At 40.9% G+C, this 20,181-nt stretch overlaps 1 protein-coding gene across 1 annotated transcript in view; it reads left to right on the top strand.

Moving 5' to 3' along the window:
- The first annotated feature begins 2,725 nt into the window (after window positions 1–2,725).
- ddb1 (damage-specific DNA binding protein 1) overlaps window positions 2,726–20,181 on the top strand; it is a 44,513-nt gene continuing 27,057 nt past the window's right edge. The window contains exons 1-12 of the mRNA XM_023412381.2: window positions 2,726–2,881; window positions 4,546–4,694; window positions 5,387–5,503; window positions 5,858–6,079; window positions 6,271–6,385; window positions 7,282–7,379; window positions 12,314–12,472; window positions 15,145–15,228; window positions 15,936–16,052; window positions 18,796–18,898; window positions 19,564–19,639; window positions 19,732–19,840. Coding sequence (XP_023268149.1) covers window positions 2,821–2,881; window positions 4,546–4,694; window positions 5,387–5,503; window positions 5,858–6,079; window positions 6,271–6,385; window positions 7,282–7,379; window positions 12,314–12,472; window positions 15,145–15,228; window positions 15,936–16,052; window positions 18,796–18,898; window positions 19,564–19,639; window positions 19,732–19,840 — 1,410 coding nt within the window. The 5' untranslated portion in view covers window positions 2,726–2,820. The remainder of the gene's footprint in view (window positions 2,882–4,545; window positions 4,695–5,386; window positions 5,504–5,857; window positions 6,080–6,270; window positions 6,386–7,281; window positions 7,380–12,313; window positions 12,473–15,144; window positions 15,229–15,935; window positions 16,053–18,795; window positions 18,899–19,563; window positions 19,640–19,731; window positions 19,841–20,181) is intronic.

Genomic DNA, 20,181 nt, shown 5'->3' on the forward strand with positions numbered 1-20,181 from the left:
GACCTGTCTCTCTGTAAAAACAAAAAAGAAAAAAAAAGAGGAAGGAGACAATTTCCAATCCTGTTTCCTTCCCACAATTTGGTCTTTTCTCTCTTCACCTCATCTTAGTGCTTCGACACTGTGAGACGTCCTCAGGTCTCCTATACAGCTTTCTTTTACCCCCCCCCCGTCTACTCCATCTTCAGGTCTTTGCCTCTCGCAGTGGACAGAGTTATTTCAGAGTGACGCAGAGAACACATATAGATCTCATTATCTGGGTTTAAAACCGGCTCAAAGCTTTGCTGCGTTAAAGCTTCAGGATGCGACTCAGGCTGTTGACCGTCGCCTCCTTCGGGCCGCGGCGTGACTTTAACTCTTTACCTCCTGCCTCACAGCCGCACGTTGCATTTTGCAGCTTTAAGTATTCGTTTTTATTTTCAGATTCGTGTTATAAGACTTCGGCCTCACGAGGTTTCGTTCAGGCGTCGTTGAGTCTCACCAAAGACCAGATGAGTCTTGTGCCTAGGACTCAGGGTGCTCACTGCTCAGTAGCTCGACCTTCACGTAAAGCAGGAGCAGATCAAAGAGATAAAACCTCCACTTTGGATTATTATGTATATTAATAGCTATATACTGTCCAGTACATCGACTATGGACCAAAAAGCTGATTAACCCCATTTTGCTCCTTGGTCTGTCTGTGTAAAGTTGCTTTGTTGCACAGGAGTTTAACCCCCCCCCCCAGATTGAAGCTGCACTTGTTGATTCATATAGTACGAATACATCGAACACTTACACGAGTAAAGGATTGATTATATGTGATCAATAATGAGGCTTCCTCCTTTACCGATGTGTAAATTGATCAGAGTCGATGATGTAAAAGTACAAGCGAAACAAAAACACTATATTCATAGTATTATTTTAATCATCTTCATACGTTACACAGGTTCATGCGTAGAATCATGTACAGAGAGAAGAGTTATGACGCTTTGACAAATAATAGATTTGGAAACATGTTTTTGTTTTTCTCGACGCGTGTGAGACTTGTGTATTTGTGACTTGCCGCCGTGGACGTTCGGGTTCTTGTGTAATAGCGTGAGGCGTGAGGCGTGGAGCGGAACTAACATCCCTCATCACGACCGCACGTGTTCGCCGACCAGCGGAGCTGCAGGAAAATATCAGGCTGTTGTTTAAGGGAAGAGGCTTCGGTGAATTCTCCAAACACTAATTATTTCTAACGGACGGCTCGTCTGTGGATCGCGGTAGTGTAGCTGAAACAGGTGTGTGTGCACGAGCGAGCGTGTGTGTGAGTGAGCGAGTGTGTGTGTGAGGGCTTTCATTGAATTCATCTTTGGGGTTTTATAATAAAAAGTGACCTTTTCAAATGCATTATTTTTATCTGTACCTCTGTTTGCTTGAGTCACATCATTACCTGCTTGTTCTTTTTTTAGTTTCAATAAATAAACTATGAACGATGAGCTCGTCTGGTGCATTATTTTAATTATTTTCATCAAGCTGCTAATCAGTGTAAATTCTATTTATTTTATGCTTCAGAAACAAGTCAGTTGTTTTCAAAGATTTCAAATGTGAAGATTTAACTTTTCCCTTATGAAATTACACTGATCGGTAAAAGGAGTTCCAGTAATAAACTAATTAAAATATTTGATCAGAAGAGACAGGTGCAACAATGTGCTGCTGTTTTAATATTTCCATTTTATTACGTCTGATACATGTTAGTGCAAACTCCACTACATTTAGTCTACAGAGACTCTTTATATACACATGGATCTCACTGCTCGTACATACTCTTATATTTTATTGAAAATTCTGGATGTGTCTTCAGCTGCATGATCCCAAATGAACTGTTCACAGTGTACACTATATACTAGTAGTGTTCTTTGCACTACGATTAAGAAATCAGCATCCTTCACTGTTGTGCTATCATTAAATAATCCACTACACACACACTGAGACATGACTGAAACTGCAGCTTTAGACTTCCACTGCCAGTTAAACTTCACAATGCTTCCACAATGTGCTTTAGTTGTTTCCTTTTTATTGGATTTAAATGTATGAACTAGAAAGTTCTCAAACGTTTTGCCTCACATCTGTGGAGTGCCAGATTAAGATCTCTAAAAAGAAAAGAAAATATTCCTGGTTCAGGAAATTCTTCACTTTAAAGCTGCTTCTTTGTCGACTTACATTACACTGATGAAGAGGCTGCTCCAGACCACAGTGGTGACCACGGACTGGGAGAGGCAGCTGCATTAGAACAAAAAAAGCACATTTTAAAATGAATTTATTTTTGATCCGTATCAGACAGAGTCTGCAGCAGAGACACAGCTTCAGTCTGAGCTGCATTGTTGACGTGTTTTGCCTCCAGGTGTGTCTTCGCCAGCGGTTGGAGCTGTACTTGTTTACACAGTTGAATAGTCAAATTTTTTTAACAAAGCATCACATTTTATGAGGAATTGTTGAATTTTTTATGCAAAAATCCGAAGTAAAAAGTAACTAAAACTAACTAACTGAATGTAATGGAGTACAATATTGTCCTCTGAAATGAAGTGCAGTAGAAGTTGGATGAAAAAGTACAAGTACCTTAAAATTAGTCAGTAATAGTAAAGTATGTATTGAGACATAAAAACACTGAGTGGTGTAACGCGTCCTCCGCGACACAGGGGGGCGCTCCACCTCTGAGTCACCGCTCCCCGGCTACCGTTAGCTAGCTACACTCCTGCCTAAACGGCTCCGCTAACTACTTCCGGGAGTTTTATTATCAATGATTTTGTGTCTTGTGCAAGATTAAAACACTGCTCTGGTGTTTGTCTTTTGTTGTTGTGAAAAATGTCGTACAACTACGTGGTTACAGCCCAGAAACCTACGGCAGTGAACGCCTGCATCACCGGTAAATACCCGCTGTTTGTTCTTGTATGTTCTGTTGCAGAGAGAGAAACATTTGCCCACCTGCGTGCTAGCTGAGCTCCCGCGCGACAAGTAAAGTGCTCCAAACGGGCCCGGACCAGCTGCTAGCTGTTGTTTTGCTAACTCAAATGTTTACTTGCTACACTAGCCACTGGTTTTCTGCACGCTAGTCACGGCACACACACGTCCGTCCATCTGTTCACGTCCGATCCGCTGAACCTTTCTCTCGGATCTAACGTTAGCTGTTTGTCGTGTCTGATCTGGCTATCCCCAGATCAAAATGCGTTTCGTGTTGGTGACAATCAATCGTCTTTATTATCAGGTATCGATCAGTCACTGCAGGCTGTGTCACACGCTGCAGGCTCCAACGTATTTGTCAGTCCGTGTTTTCTGATAATAACGTGAAGGAAGCTCGTGTGGCCGTTTCATCTAACGTGCAATGCGCCACAAAATACAGGACAGGTCACCGAGGAGCCTCACAGCCCATTAATCACTTGATTGATCCATTTTACTTCCATGTAACATTGAACAGTGATGACATGTAACTAAGTACTCAAGTATAAATCTGAGGAACTTGTACTTTACTTGAGTATGCCCATTTTATGACACTTTATACTTCTACCCTGTTACATTTTAGAGGGAAATACTTTACCTTTTACTCCACTACATTCACCTGGCAGCTTCAGTTACTACTTACTTTACAAATTAAGATTTTGCACAAACATCTTTATAAGATAAATAAAACAGGATGTCTTATAGAGTAAAAGAGCCAGCAGTATATATAAATACAGCTGAAACCATTAATGATTAGTCATTAACAGAACATTTATTGTAATCCATTTCCATAATCTGTTTTTCATGTTTCCAGTTTTTCACATCTGATGGTTTCCTGCTTTTTATTTGTATTATTGTAACTTTAGCTTATTTTTAATAATTTTGAGGTGTGGATTGTTGGTTGTTCGACACAGGCATAAGGAACGTTTCACTCTGAGCTTTGAGTAATTATAATGGGTATTTCTCTGCCAGCCCTCCCTGTAGTTCACAACATGTGTGGTGATGTAGATTTCAATCACAGGTGGTTTACAGATGAATATACAGGTATAAAATCTGCAATTCATATGTCAGTTGCTTGAGTCTGAAAGACGTCTAAAATTAATGTCAACTTGCTGTTTTCAGTAATAACTACAATTTTCTGAACTTATGTGATTGTTGTTTGGTTGTTGCGGAGTGAATTGAACTTGTGATAAAATGTCTTAAAATATTTGCTGGTTATTTTCTCCAACGTGAATGTTTTTTTTTTTTGCTTTTCTCTGTTTTGCATCATCATTATTATTATATTGTTATATAATATTGTAGTGAATAGAATCAATGGGGTTTAAATGCATCACAGGTAGGGCTCAGGTTATTTGTGATTGGAGTTTATTATTTTTGACTGTCTGTACTGACTCAGTATATTTTACTTAGTAGTAAAATATCCTTTAAAAGCACCAATAATCATCCCTCAGTATTGCTACACTGTTGATGAAATACTTTGTAAAGAAAATGATGATTTTGCTCATATTGCTGTTATCTTTTCTTCTTCTTGTTGCTCAAGCAGTAAAACAGCAACAGCAGTATAATTAACATAATGTAAATTTGTGTCTGCAGGTCACTTCACGTCTGCAGAAGACCTCAATCTGCTCATAGCCAAAAACACACGGTTGGAGATCTATGTGGTCACAGCAGAGGGGCTGCGGCCCGTCAAAGAAGTCGGCATGTATGGAAAGATTGCCGTCATGGAGCTCTTTAGGCCCAAGGTAGGTGTTGTTTGTGTGCAGCTGGTTACTAAGTCAGATGTTGCAGGTGAGCGTTTGGAACTACAGGTTAAAGCTTCAATCTTCCATGTTATCTGCAGTTTATTGGCTTTGAACATAAGTTAAAAGCAGTGTCACATCGTGCTGAAACAAATGGTCGAATCATTTATTTGTTGATTGAGAGAAAAATAACTAGCAACTATTCTGATAATTGATCTCTGCTTTTCTGTGCCACACTGAGTTGACCAGACGTTTGAAGACATCAACATCGGTTCTGTGAAGCTGTGACGGGCATTTTTTCCCAAACTTTATTCTGCTTTGTAGATTAATTAATTGATTAGTCGTAATATTCTATGTTGTTCCTGGAAGGTGCATTTAACACATCGTATGTGGCTGCCTTAATTCATGAAGTTACAAATGGGGAAAAAATAGAAACCTGCCTAATATTAATGTCTATAATGAATCTGGACTGAAGTTAAAAGGATAATAATCCCATAATACACCTGGCTTTAGGCTGACTAGTGGATTCCGACACTGTTACAGTCTGTCTCTCTACTTAAGCCGGTGGCAGTTAATCAGGTGTCTGATCAGCACTTCTGCTCAGCCTGTCGTACTGAACCGTGTTAATGAAATTAAAATTAGGCCTCTGCATGTTCGCTCTTTGATGACTTTGGTATCTCTTCTCCTTCGTTCAGGGTGAGAGCAAAGACCTGCTGTTCATCCTCACATCCAAGTACAACGCCTGCATCCTAGAATACAAGCAGAACGGGGAGAGCATCGACATCATCACCCGTGCCCACGGCAACGTCCAGGTGGGAGAGACAGCGGGACAAATATGATTCTTCACATTCACTGTTTCTAATTTCTCCTCAATCAATGTGAATTTCAGATTTTTTATGGTTTGTTTGTATAAAGAACAGAAGTTCTCTCATTAACCTTGATTGAATGCAACTGTTCACTGTTGAGTTTCACTCATGACAAATCTGATTTAAGTAAACAAGAATCTTTATATTCCTGAATAGTGTTTATATCAGTGAATCAGTCCCTATTTTAAAGTATAAGAGTTTAAAAAGGTTTACCAGTTGTATTGTGTTGAACAGCAGTCTGAGAACACACAGTATACTGCCGTCCTCAAACGTCTCCAAACCAAACCCTCTTTTCTTCAGGATCGTATTGGACGCCCATCAGAGACGGGTATTATCGGAATTGTAGACCCAGAATGCCGCATGATCGGCCTGCGGCTGTACGACGGGTTGTTCAAGGTGATCCCGTTGGACCGGGACAACCGTGAGCTCAAGGCCTTTAACATCAGACTGGAGGAGCTGCAGGTCATTGATGTCCACTTCCTGTACGGCTGCCAGGCCCCGACCGTCTGCTTCATCTACCAGGTACTGAAGGAAAGGAAGGAGGGCGTGTCTGAGGAACGACTTTCTTCGTAAATTCATACTGACGTGACTTTAAATTTATTTTGTGAATTTTTCCTGAATTATCTAAAGCCCATAGTCATAGTAAAATGTTAAAATGTTAAAATGTTGTAGGCAGTTAAAAGTGTAGCTTGGTGCTGTGTTGTGTATCATAGGATCCCCAGGGACGCCATGTGAAGACCTATGAGGTTTCTCTGAGGGAGAAGGAGTTCAACAAGGGCCCCTGGAAGCAGGAGAATGTGGAGGCTGAGGCATCAATGGTCATCCCAGGTAATCACAGTTTATCCTGAATCCATCACTGAAGGTGAAGCCGAGTCTACAGAAGCTAAAGCACTGCATTTATGTTTTTATCATCTGATTATTACCTGGATTTTAGTAGTATAATATCATTACAAAATTAAAGACCTGATGATAATGCATCCTACCTATTAGTCAAACAAATTCAATTATATGTTATAATATTCTTCAGTTTAGTTACTGATTGCAGTAGTTACATCAGTGTGTGGACGTTGGCAAAGTTTAAAAAAGTCAGCAGCTCTTCAGACACAAATGAATAGCGGCTAATGGGTTCAGATTTTAAAAGCATTTGAAACCGCAGCGCAGCGCAGCAGTCATTCACAGTGGAAAACATCTCTACTGTTTATTTACTGCCTGATTTTCCTCTGTGTTTTTCAAGTATTCAACAAACAAAAAGGTCCAGAGGTACAGAGGCAATTAATGCTGTAATGATGAACTGAAAACATAGGGGCAACAGATAAACTCATAAATCTTGTAATGAAATATTATTATATATGTATTTTTATAATATTATTATTATTATTATTATTATTATTATTATTATTATTATATTTTTGTGACATATTTTAACATTTGTAACATATTTTTAATATCTTTCTGTTCATACTATATTGATGTACTATATTATTTCTCTATTTTGTACATTTTTAGTATTTGATATTTTAATTTTGCATTTCTTTTGAACTGTCCACTTTGCTGCTGTGACGCTGCACATCTCCCCACTGCAGGACTATCAGAGGACCATCTTATCTTATATCATTGTTGCAGCCATGGTGAAATGCACCGTGTACCCGCTTGGAATATACAAATGGTTTGTGTGTGAAATTGTAACGATGACTGACTCTGGTGCTTATGTGCTTGTATTTTAGTGCCAGAGCCATTTGGTGGAGCTATAATCATAGGACAAGAGTCCATCACTTATCACAATGGAGACAAATACTTGGCCATTGCACCTCCCACTATCAAGGTAAAGACATGAAATAATGGGTGTTGACAGTTCTCTGTTCTTGTCCAATTTAAAAAGTGGAATATTTAGCCGTCCTTTAAATGTTTTCATTAGTCAGCAGTTGAAAGGAAGGATAGTTTAACATTTCTTTACGATGTATTATAAAGTAGAATTGACTTACATAATGTTATGGGAACAGTTATTTTCCCTGTGTAATTGTGAGGTAAAGCAAACGACAGATCTTTAGCCCCATGTGAAGGGAGTGGTGATGTGTTTAAACACACCAGCAGATATAAACACTTCCGTACACAGGACTCTGAAGATAAAGTTGTAAGGTAACGTCATTTCACCTGCAGGCTCGATGTAATGCTTGTTTGTGCTGTCAGATTTCAGAGATGCATCATATTAGTCATTCGGATCGAGCTGTTAGCAGGAGAGGCGCCAGCAAAACGGTGTCGGGTTAAATAGGAGGTTTTGTGGTAAATTGAGTCCCAGACACATTTCTCTTTGATATAATGAAGTAAAATAACAACGTGGTTGTAAAACTGCCGTCAGATTCTGTAACATGTGAACATAATAATTTAGGAGACCCTGAGGTGTATGTTTGTTTCTTCTTAATCTTGTGACTGATGTTGTATTGGATTTAAAGGCAGGTTTACAACTGCCGTGACAATGACTCCCAATACATCCTCTGCTTTCAGTGTTATCTTATCAAGATTAAGTTGCAGTCTGTACCGCTGTGCAAATTTAACAAAGCTCAGGGCCCAAAGGAACTCTTCAACAACATCCTGCTTCTATAATTAGAGAAGATTCTCTCACTGTCTCCTTGCTCTTTTGTACCAAGGCCTCATACACTTTGGAAAGAACAAATCAAATTGAGATCAGATGATCTCAGATGATGTAGCTTCTAATTTAGAGTTACGCAGCGTTGTTTTGTCTATACCATAAAAAAAAGAAATGAAAAACTAAAGTCTTTGTGAGAGTCATACTGTGTTGATATGCAACCAGGCAGTCTGATAGAGGGGTGATTGATCTGTGTTTCTTCATTCAAGTTCATTCAATGCAAACCTTTTCTGATTAACTTGGCTGTTGTCAAACCTTCTATGTGTTTCACTGGTTTGATGTTTACAAAGACTTTAACTCAGCAGCTTTCACAGAAGTGTTCAGTGATCCAACTGCAGGAGATAACGATGCAGGAACGAGACACTTGAACTTTTTATGCCAAAATAAGTTTCCTAAATTTAAACTCAGATATTTTGTGCTTGTATTTATACTGTTTGACACACAGTGTTAATTTGCACCTGCAGTGTTTCCCACAGATTAAATTGTATTTGTGCCGGTTTCTGAATAATTAAACTTCTTTTGATTATTATATGAAGTATAAAAGGTGCTCCACTATAATTATTCTAATTGCAGAGTACTTTGTGAGAAATAAATAACTGAACAATATATGTAACTCCACAGATTCACGTTGTGTCAAACAATTAACAGTCCTGGCACACGCACACAGCACAGTCTGCGCACACAGCACAGTCTGCGCACCCCGACTGACATGCACACAGAGTTTTAAAAAGTCAGCAGCTCTTCAGACACAAATGAATAGAGGCTAATGGGTTCAGATTTTAAAAGCATTTGAAACCGCAGCGCAGCGCAGCAGTCATTCACAGTAGAAAACATCTCTACTGTTTATTTACTGCCTGATTTTCCTCCGTGTTTTTCAAGTATTCAACAAACAAAAAGGTCCAGACTGACATGCACACAGAGAGCGACTGTAAAGAGACTGATGGCGACGGTCCATTGTCAATGTATTTGAAGAACAGAGAGTGGGCCTGACTCAATCTATGCACAGCTCTACAATGATTTTTTTCTTTTACCATTTTAACTTGGTAAAATAATAAAAATTAGTAAATGGCGGTATCTATATATATTTGCTGCCATAAATAAATCAATAAATCAACGTATGGGAAACACTGACCGTGTTGTTGGCTGTAGAGATGTCACACAAAACTATTAAGGGCTTGTTGCTTTTTATTTTACCTTTTGTATTTCTCTAATAGTCAATGCAAATATGTATCCAAATTATAACACTTTCTTTTTTAAAATTTTTATTTATCTTCTTTTATTGATTATTATTTTAATAGTTTTAAGTAGTGTGGTGTCATAAAGTAGAGGTAGTGGTACCCACTTGAAAATCTCTCTGACCCCATAACAATAGATAGATAGAAGATAAAGTCTTCTCAGAGCACTTTTGATTTTAATGATGATGATCAGACATTCGGGACTGAACTGAGAGCAGGGGAAGCTCATCTTTTCTTTTATGTTTCTAACGGAGGAGAGATCACTTGTCAATTCACCATCTGTCTCTCGACTCTTTCCTTTTAATTCTTCCTGTTGATAACCAGCTCTCCACTTTGATACTCCACTTCTTGTCTTGGATGTGATCTTTTATCGTGCAATCAGACTGAGATCAGGTATAACAGGTATATCCAACGGCAACGTTAAAGTTCCTATCATTGGCTCATCAAATAATAACTTTAAGGTTTTTAAAGATGATTTTGTTTTAAAACATTATTTATATATATATATTTTTTATATATATATAATTTCCTACTTTGACCAAAATCATTTTGCAAATGATTTGTCGGCCCACTTGAAATACCTTGGCTGCCTTTATATTTCAGTGCAGGTAACCAGTGATTTCCACTTTTGCAAACTAGACACTCTGTGGTATTTCAAAGAAACAAAACAGCTTCATCTGTATCGGCACCACTTCAGAAATGAACATGAAAATATTCATTAAAAATATGCAATGTAGTTTGAAACTGTGAAGTTAGCTGCACCACAAAGTTGTCCTTACGGAGACCTTGATATGAGGAATGAAAATGCAACACAAGTATAGCCTCAAACACTTCTAAGCCTTCTGTTGTCTCCTCGTGCTGCAGCTCATATCTGTGTCCTGCGCCATCGCTCCACTTACAATTGTGTTGCAAGCTGTCACGTCTCCGTTACAAGTCTGTTTCCACAGGAGCACTGCCCGACATTGCTCAGCAGATGTTTGAGGGAAGAGGTGGTGGGGCATCTGCTACGTGACTAATGAAGCTCCAGATTTGGTTTGGACTTTGTCTTAACACCTAATGTCACATTAGTATTCAGCTGAAACACACACACACTCCTTTCAGCAAAGTCAAGAAAACACAGACGCACATCCTTTGATGTATAACAACATTTTTTGGCAGCTAATTAACTAGTTGTCACTTTTCAAGCACAGAAGTGAAACATGAATATGAGACGCTGGCGTGGAGGTCTGCTGAACGTATCCGAGCTCATGTTAATACGTTTCTGTAAACTGGCCTATGGTGGGTCAGCAGACTGGTCTCACTCGCCGAATCGAAGAAGCTAATTACTTGCCGTTCAGTCGAGAGGATTGCTGGAAGTTTGTGAAGCTGTGAAAGTAAAAAGCGGATCCGCGCTTTGACAAAAAATGTAAGCAATACGACAGGAAGGAGGATTGTGAAAATGAGTTTTGTATAGGTTCAATCAAGTGAGAAATTGACTCAGCTTGTACAGTAGACAATGACAATAACAATACCTTCCTTTGAAGGAAAGTAGAACAGGCTCAGTCACACTGGGTGATTTTAATGCCAATTCCAATCATGACTACAATTCTAGCAGGTTGGGCGGCTTATCTTGTAGTGATAGTGGAGAAGGGAGGCTTTGGCTCCTAAGATGCTTTTGGTGCAGCCCAGTCTGGCTGAAGCCCAAGTGTTAACCAGGAGTGAAAGCTGAGAGTGAGCGCGACCACATCCTGAAGGGAGTTTAGTTCACGGGGAAAGTATCATGAGACAGGTTATGCTTTACAGCAGCCGCTCACCAGACACAACAGTTTGCATCCGGAGAGTTTTCCTAACGTCTGTAGCTTCACTCTGTCGAAGCATCTGTGCAGTTTTCTTACTGTCTTATACAATATGTTAAAATGTGGCAGCATGAGATGATAAAACCACAAAAGTCTGACATATTAAGTCGAGCTGATTAAAACAAGCGGCCAAGTCATTATAATTTGTGAATATTAGGATATCGTAGGTTCATCAGTGTTGGCGTATATGTCAGCTGATAAGACACACAGGTGTTGCAGTGACGTAGCGTTGCAGTGATGTAGCGTTGTAGCATTGTAGCGTTGTAGCATTGTAGTGATGTAGTGATGTAGCGTTGTAGCATTGTAGTGATGTAGCGTTGTAGTGATGTAGCGTTGCAGTGATGTAGCGTTGTAGCATTGTAGTGATGTAGCGTTGCAGTGATGTAGCGTTGCAGTGATGTAGCGTTGTAGTGATGTAGCGTTGTAGTGATGTAGTGCTGTAGCGTTGTAGCATTGTAGTGATGTAGTGATGTAGCGTTGTAGTGATGTAGCGTTGTAGCGTTGTAGCATTGTAGCGTTGTAGCATTGTAGTGATGTAGTGCTGTAGTGATGTAGCGTTGTAGCGTTGTAGCGTTGTAGTGATGTAGCGTTGTAGTGATGCAGTGATGTAGTGATGTAGCGTTGTAGTGATGTAGCGTTGTAGCGTTGTAGCATTGTAGCGTTGTAGCATTGTAGTGATGTAGCGTTGTAGTGATGTAGCGTTGTAGTGATGTAGCGTTGTAGTGATGCAGTGATGTAGCATTGTAGTGATGTAGCGTTGTAGCATTGTAGCGTTGTAGCATTGTAGTGATGTAGTGCTGTAGTGTTCACAGGTTCCTGACCGGTCGGCGTGCTGACTCGGCTCTGTAGTTTTAAGTTGCACCAGGGGGAAACTCCCTCTTTCGTTATGTTTTCATAATGAGAGATAATGAAACGAACACACCCAGGACGGATCTCTGTGGCTCTGCTTCGACGTTTTCACACAGTACTTGGATAAAGCGTTTTTTTTTTTGTTTGTTCTGGTGCTTTTAATGATTTATTTGTGTTCCACTGTCGATTGCAGCAAAGTACCATCGTCTGTCACAACCGGGTGGACCCGAATGGCTCGCGCTACCTGCTGGGGGACATGGAGGGACGGCTGTTCATGCTGCTGCTGGAGAAGGAGGAGCTCATGGACGGCACAGTGGCGCTCAAAGACCTGCACGTGGAGCTGCTCGGAGAGGTCCTTTCTTTATTTACTTATCGCTCAGAGCTTTTCCACAAACAGCCCGTCGCTCACTTCAGTCCTGCCACGTACCTCAAACAGTTTTGATCAACAGGTTGCGACTCTCTGTGCGTGTACGTTTTACGACCTCCGGCCTCCGCTTCAAAACAGTGCGAGCATGAAGACGGAGTGATGTGTTTATCTGTATCAGGAGTGTCCTGCCAAGAGTCGTCTTCAGTGTTTGACAAGTTATAACTGATAACAAAGCACATTAAGAATCGCACTGATTGCAGAGACGGGAGACGTCCTCATTACTTAAGTCCACTTAACGTGCCACTCAGACATTTATGGGCTGAATGAATGAACAAATTAATTCATTATCTTGATTTACTTAACACTTTTGACAACAGAGCCATCTCTGAGATGCATTGGAAACACACACACACACACACACAAACACACACACACACACACTCTCAGCCTCACACTGTAATTATACAGTTTAAAATGTCCTAGGACACTTTAATTATTTCAGAAAATGAAATATGACGCCCTGGAATTTCGTGCAGTTATATATATGATGTTTTTCCACATTATACATTTTATCTGTGGTTTTCATTTTTGGTTATCCTGTCCTCGACTCATTCTTACTTTAAGTCTGACAGGCTTCTTAAAGAAGGAAATCATCGATCAGAAGAATTAGAATAAATAAACTCCTAATTGAAGTTTTGTTTTTGTTTTAATTGTAATTGTTTAATTGTTCAAGTTGAAACTGAATATTGTCAGTTACATTGCTGATGCACAGTGTGACTCAGCTTTAGATCCCTGATCATTTGTAACATGAATTAGACAAACGTGTTTTGCAGGTAGAGGAAACATCAGAACATGAATCAGTGTGGTGCTCAGTCAGGAATACACGTGGTTTTAAATATTAATAGCTCTTTACAGACTGTTTGTTTGGGCTGAAACGCACAATAATTCACTCCTTGTTTACAGTCTGGTGGGAAAACTCATTAAAATATGCAATAATTAAGTGTAAATGATGGAAAAGTGGCATTAAAATGTCAAATCGGTATCGTTTACATGGTGCTAACTCATAGCAGAAGTTATCTCAGGACTCTTTATAATATTATATGGCTCTTTCCCTGCAGAAGGCCACAGTCACTTTATCTCTGCCTGTCTTCACTCTGTTCATCCACCGTCTGTCCTCTGGCATCTCTCCAGTCTGTTTCTTTGTACCTGGCTCGACCGCCCTTCATGTTGCTTGTTGATTTTCTTCCCGCTGCCTTTTACTCTCAATACACACTTTGTTACCATTGACTTTTTAATGGTTTATAGCCCTGACAGAAGCTAATGTCTGTACTTGTGCAGAGGATGAGGGGAAAAATGATCCCACCTCTTTTGTTGCCTGCTTTCCAGGGTGTCACTTCTCCCTTTAAAGTTGATTAAGACAATGACTCTATATCAATGCTGCTGCTGGAAGCAAACTCTCACGTTAAAGGCAGACAGCTTCTGGCTTGTGGCGCCTTCCTCTAATGACTTGCCAATGAGTTTAGAAAGGTAAAATGCTTTCTTAGTCTGCAGAGCGATGCTGGAGACAATCAAGCAGAGTAGCTGTGTTGACCAGGAGGCAGATTGCTTTTCAGATCACTCCAGATTTTATTGTGAGGGCCTCTGCGCTCGGTCAACACGGAGCAGCAGCTGTACATTAACACGTCAGCCGGACAGACTCGTCTTTGTTTTGTCTAAATAAAACTTCGGAGAGAGATCATGCCGACGCTGATGAGGGTGACTCCTCAAACCACACATTTCAAAATAACAGGAAAGTTCCATTTATTTAATGTCCATTTTGCCAACAGCATAATTTAGCTTTAATATCATTATCTTCTGTCATCGCCCTGACGTCATTCGTGCCTGAATACAGCTGAGGAGATTTGTTCTCACTGACCTTTCTCTTGTTGTTGTCAGGCGACTGCAGCAGCTGGGCTGCAACAATCATTACGTTTTTTTATCAAGTCATTTGCCAATTAGTTTTTTTTTTTCCATTAATAGTTTGGTTTGTTAAAGGTCAAAAATAATAACAGTTCCCATCTGAAATGACCGGAGCCTCTAGTGATGTTTCATAACCACGGATGTCGTTAAGTCAACGATAAAACCAGAACAAACATGTCGGAGCGGAAGATGAAAGATTTGCCATTTTCACAAAGATCATTTAAACCATTCATCTACTATAAAAACCGATTATTGATCCTTTTTTTTTTTTTTTGAGCAAGTTGTTGAATTCACTTCAAACCTGTCAAACCTGTTTCATGCACGTGTGCGATCGGCCACACGGACGTACAGAACGATCCAGAGAGAGTCGGACCAGACGCAAAGTTCTCCTTGTAAACGCTGATTTAATGTGAATGTGAGAGAAAAAATGTGTCTGCGTTAATGTGGACTAGAGTTTAAACTGTGAACTTGATTGACAGCAAATTAATCGGGAACTTCTTCTGATGAATAATTAATATTCTGAGAATTCGTCTTTGTGTTTTCAGCTGCTGATTGGACAGAAAGAACAATTTGAAGCTGTCACACAAAGCTCTGTATTCTCTAGCCAAAGCAATTCATCAGGAAAATAATCAGCATATTGATCAAAAGCTGAATGATCCATTTAAGACTCAAGTTTTTGTGTCCTTCTCCACTGACAGACGTCTATTGCTGAGTGTTTGACCTACTTGGACAACGGTGTGGTCTTCGTGGGCTCCAGACTGGGTGACTCCCAGTTAGTCAAGGTAAGCAGCAAGAGAACAAAGTTTCATATATTTTATTTTTACAATTGTGTAGTTCATGAATTTTAAATCACACAAAGTAATGTTGGAGAATAAATAGAGCTTCACAATATGCAAAAAAAAAAAGAAAAGAAAAAGTCATAGGATGATTATTTCGGCAGATATTACAGATGTGAGTCACGATTTCAGTCGCTGGTTATTTCTGCTTTTCACTTTCACAGGATAAATAAATAAATATCTAGCGTTACAGCAGCAAAGTGACAGAACAAGAAAGAAAACTGAAATGTCAGTAACTACTGGGTATAAAAGACAAACAATATAATAATATAATATGTACAATTAGACAACAAATACAACAAAGCAAGAGTCAATAGCAGCAGATAAGTGACACTGCACAGCTGGTGAGTTAAATCAGTGCACGTGGCGATTTGTTGGTCTGTGTTCAGTATTCATATTTTATATTATTTATATATATTATTGAAATAAAATCACTTTTTTACCTCTTGTGATTGTTCTCTTGATCTATTTTGTTAATGTCTTGTTTGAAAGTTTTACAAATCTTCCATAAACCTGTTCAGAAATGAAAGATAAAGCCGTTTATAGGCGGTAACTTTAAGATCTGAGGTTTGATATCCTACACATTTAAATTAGTAATAAGTCCACCGTGCTCCGTCACCAGTGGTCAGCAGGTTCTGCTTGTTTCCCTGCAGCTCAACGTGGACAGCAACGACCAGGGCTCGTATGTGGGGGTGATGGAGACGTTCACCAATCTGGGGCCCATCGTGGACATGTGTGTGGTGGACCTGGAGAGGCAAGGCCAGGGTCAGGTAAAACTCAGTCCCTTCTTTCTCACCACAGCCTCGGTTTACAGACTGAAAGCCGATCGTTCAGAGATGATAAAAGCTTCCTTTAGGGCGTTCAGCACAAGATGTAGACATAACACGGCGATTACCGAAAACCGTCTTAACGCTCGCTGGATTCTCATCGTAGCTTATGGTGAGTCTCCGTCTGTGTTTTCCTCTTCATCATCCTCTTTGTCACAGCCTTCAGGGAGTCTGGGCTGATAGCACCGCTGTGGCTAGCTCCCTGAGTCCTGTGCACTGTGTTTTTGTCAGCAGAATTAAGCACGGAACATACTACAGCACAAACCTGCCGCCGGCGTCGGCGGCCGGGTACAACGTGTTCGGGATTCTTGCTGACATCAAATACACAGCTTCCTGTGCCTTTTCTTTTTTACAGGCAGTCTGGGTCTCCTTCTCTTGTCTGTGCTCATTTTTTTGTCGCCTCTGGCCTCTTGTTCCCGTTTGTGTCCAGATATGTTTTAGCTGGACGGCAGTTACACCTGATATTAAAATGCGTCTCTCGTACACAGACTTAAATTGCCTTTCTTGTTCTGTTGCAAAAAGGCAGATTACTGTGCAATGCTATTTCCTCTAATAATATTTACACCCATTAAAAGTGACAGTGAAGACCTCTTCTGGATTGTTCCCTGTCTGCATGTTTCCTAACAATCCATCATCTTTAGCACGGCGCTCTCCAGGTTGTTTATCCTCAGCAATCGTCAGTTTGTTTTCTGAATATAATGTGATATAACTGGCACTGAATGTTAAAAGGCAACAGGAGGAAACAATTTCATGTTTGTACCCAGTAATAAGGAGTTGATATCTTTTTTTTTTTTCTCCCTGTAATATCACATTATTCAATTTTTTTAATTGCAGCCAGCTGTGGATTGAGACGGTCTGTTTTTGGCTCTCTGACACAACGCTGCAGAAATATAGTTTGACAAAAAACTATTTTTTTTGATGTGAATATTTGTCGTCCTCTGTGAGGAATCACTGAAGCGGAGGGAGATGAAACAGTGAAGTATGGAGAGATGCAGTACAGAAGGTTTTGTTGGCAGGGTTTGAGACCAGGCCTCGGGGTACTTGATGTGGTTCCAAAGGCAGAGGCACAGACCAGCACACAGCCAGTCCCCGACTGTACTCATCCACACTCTCTGAATCCAATCACAATTGTTTTAATTTGCCGTTTTGCTGCGAAATCCTCCGAGCATTTGACTTGGTTAATTGGTGCGGACTCGTTTCCAAGACGATTGAGACAGTAAAGGACCGACGCAGCGGCTGCAGGGCAGAACACGACCCGGTGTGTAACCGCAGAGAGAGCGCCGCAGCGGAGACACAGATGGAGAAGTGATTGTGTTCTCAAATGTGCAGCTGCAAACAAGGCAGACTGATAAAAGCGGCATAAATAACAAATACATGAACATGATTTGTGCAGATTATCGGGATTCAGTCCGTCCCATGAGACTGCGGCTCAGAGTGTGAGGGCATTGAGAACATGCTCGGGGGAGTTAAGTGGGTTGCCAGGTTTGCAGTGGTTATTTCCATGAGGATGAAGGTGCTGGGTGGCAGCTGGTAGGGGCTGAGATTATTATGGGCTCTGGTATTAATCCTGTTAGTGTACCGTGACTGGATGAATAAATCACATTCTGGTGCTCTCCAGCCAGACTGTACAGACACCAGAATCATTTCCCTTCAGGGTGTTGGATCTCAGCACTGTTGTCATGTTTGTACTGGCAACCTCAGACCAGCTCGACTATAAACTGAAACTGATTCTTAAATCGGACATTTATTACTAGGACTGGGACTATTTGTAAGTTTTGCTCTTGCTACGTAGCTAACGTTAGCATTAACAGCGGTTTACTCACCAGTGTAGAAGTTTTCTAACTGCTGGCTCACATCCGAGCCCAGAGCAATATGGAGGATTGAACTGAACGCAGGCGAAGTCTCTCGACTCTCTTTACCCTGGATGTGATCTTCTCTCACGCAATCACACTGAAATAGCAAACAGGTGTACGATGTGTTCCGGCTGACGACGACACAGACGCTCTTATGATTGGCTGAAAGGCCTTAATGAGAGACAGTAAACAAAACAATGAAGGAGTTTTTAATGTTTTTAACTATCATTTTGTTTTAAAACATTATATATGTATATATATATTTTTCTATAATTACATCTTCTCATATAATACCTAGTCTAGAAGAAACAATTCATTCCTATACTCGACGCCAATGCTAACGTCTTTTAGCTAGCATGCTAACCAACCACGTTCAGCAGCAGAGAAAACTTACAAACAGCCTCTTTAACCACTGCCAGCAATTCTATGTACAAAGTGTTCTGTTACTGCTATTATTACTACTCGCACCTTTGAACTTGGGAATTAGAACTACTACTACACATTTGTGGAAGTTAAGCACAGATTGAGCATATGACTGACTTCATTAGACTTCCTTTTAGCGGGTTGCAGAGCTCATATCCCAGCAGTTGGTGGTGACTAATTAGTAATTAATGAGCACAATGTACAGTGTATTTATTGCAGATTTGAGTGGTGGGTAAAAGTAAAAAATAAGGTTTCCCTTCAAACAGAGAGGGAAGCAAAGAGAGAAGGTATCAAAGAATAAAAGAGGATGTTGAAGAGAAAATAAAAGGTTCAACTCCATAACAAAAAAACCAAAAATCACACCCACATATCTCAGTTCATGTCTTTATGTCTCCCTTTGCTGCTTTTAGCTGGTGACGTGCTCAGGTGCCTTCAAAGAGGGCTCCCTCCGGATTATCCGCAACGGCATCGGGATTCATGAACATGCCAGCATCGACCTGCCGGGAATCAAAGGTTGGTGTGTTGTGTGTACGTGTGCGTCTGTGTCTCGTCCGCCCGCTCCCTCTCAAGTCTCCACTTTATCTGGAGCTTTAATCCGTGACTTGATTTGAGAGCGGAGGCATTTCAACCCTGCACATCTGTTTAGGTCACCCAGGTCAAGACGCCAGCTGTTGCTCCTCCGAGCTCAGCGTGTGAGCGTGAGCAGACGGCTCAGGTGTCGTAAGCTCCTGGCGCCGTACGTGTTTAAAAGAGGAGGAAAGTGGCCGAGAGTTCGGTTTGGAGACATTAGTTTTCACTCGGACGGAGAGAGGACTGACGTGTCTGCAATAGTCAACTGTCAAACAGACACCACCACCATCCTACAAAATGAGTCTCCCTCCCGTCTGTTCTCTGAAGCTAAAATGAGACGCACGAGCCAGTTAAGGTTTTCTTGTGCTTGTTAGGCTTCAGCTGTTTATTGACCGGCTCTGCCCTGAATGTCTCGGCTGCTGCCTCCTCTCCTGACCTGTTGATGAGAGGCAATTATTCACTTAGCTGGTCAATGGCTCCCTGGGAGGGATCTGGAACCTGTACACCTCCCAACATGTTAACATTTGACGGATGGAACAGTTAAAGATCTTGAAGCTTGATTACTGACGAGGCCTTGTATTTCTTTACCCTGTCTTATCCCCTTCAAGGTTTGTGGCCGCTGCGCTCCGAGGCCGGCAGAGAGACGGATGACATGCTGGTGCTGTCTTTCGTGGGTCAGACACGGTGAGTGTTGTTTGCCTGTGTGGCGTGCCAGATAAGTGTGGAGTCAATTCTGAGTGCTGCTATCTTATCTCACGAGAGCGTGTTCCCTCCAGAGTGCTGATGCTGAGTGGCGAGGAGGTAGAAGAGACTGAACTTCCAGGCTTTGTGGACAACCAGCAGACGTTTTACTGTGGCAACGTCGCGCACCAGCAGCTCATTCAGGTTTGTACACACACACACACACACACTTCAGTTATATGTGTTAAGCACGAGTGCTGTCCGTGTGCTTCACTGTGAAAATCAAGTGTTTAACACTGTGAACATCCGCATGTTGTTAAAGTACGTGATGATGAAATAATCATCAACACCACGACTCAGTGTTTCCACTTTGAACTGCAGTGAACCAATCACAGACTCATAAACAGATTCAGGGTTTCGTCAATACAGAGAGAGAGTTAGCATTACCGCTAACACTGTGTCAGCCACTGCCAGTTACAAGCTAACAAACAACATAAACAAATGAAAGATGCTAACTGTGCTAACGGTTCTGACCCGTCTGCTAG

The sequence above is a fragment of the Seriola lalandi genome, unplaced genomic scaffold (assembly GCF_002814215.2).
Source record: "Seriola lalandi dorsalis isolate HSWRI2012SDOR001 ecotype SW California unplaced genomic scaffold, Sedor1 jcf7180002054478, whole genome shotgun sequence".
Lineage (NCBI taxonomy): Eukaryota > Metazoa > Chordata > Actinopteri > Carangiformes > Carangidae > Seriola > Seriola lalandi.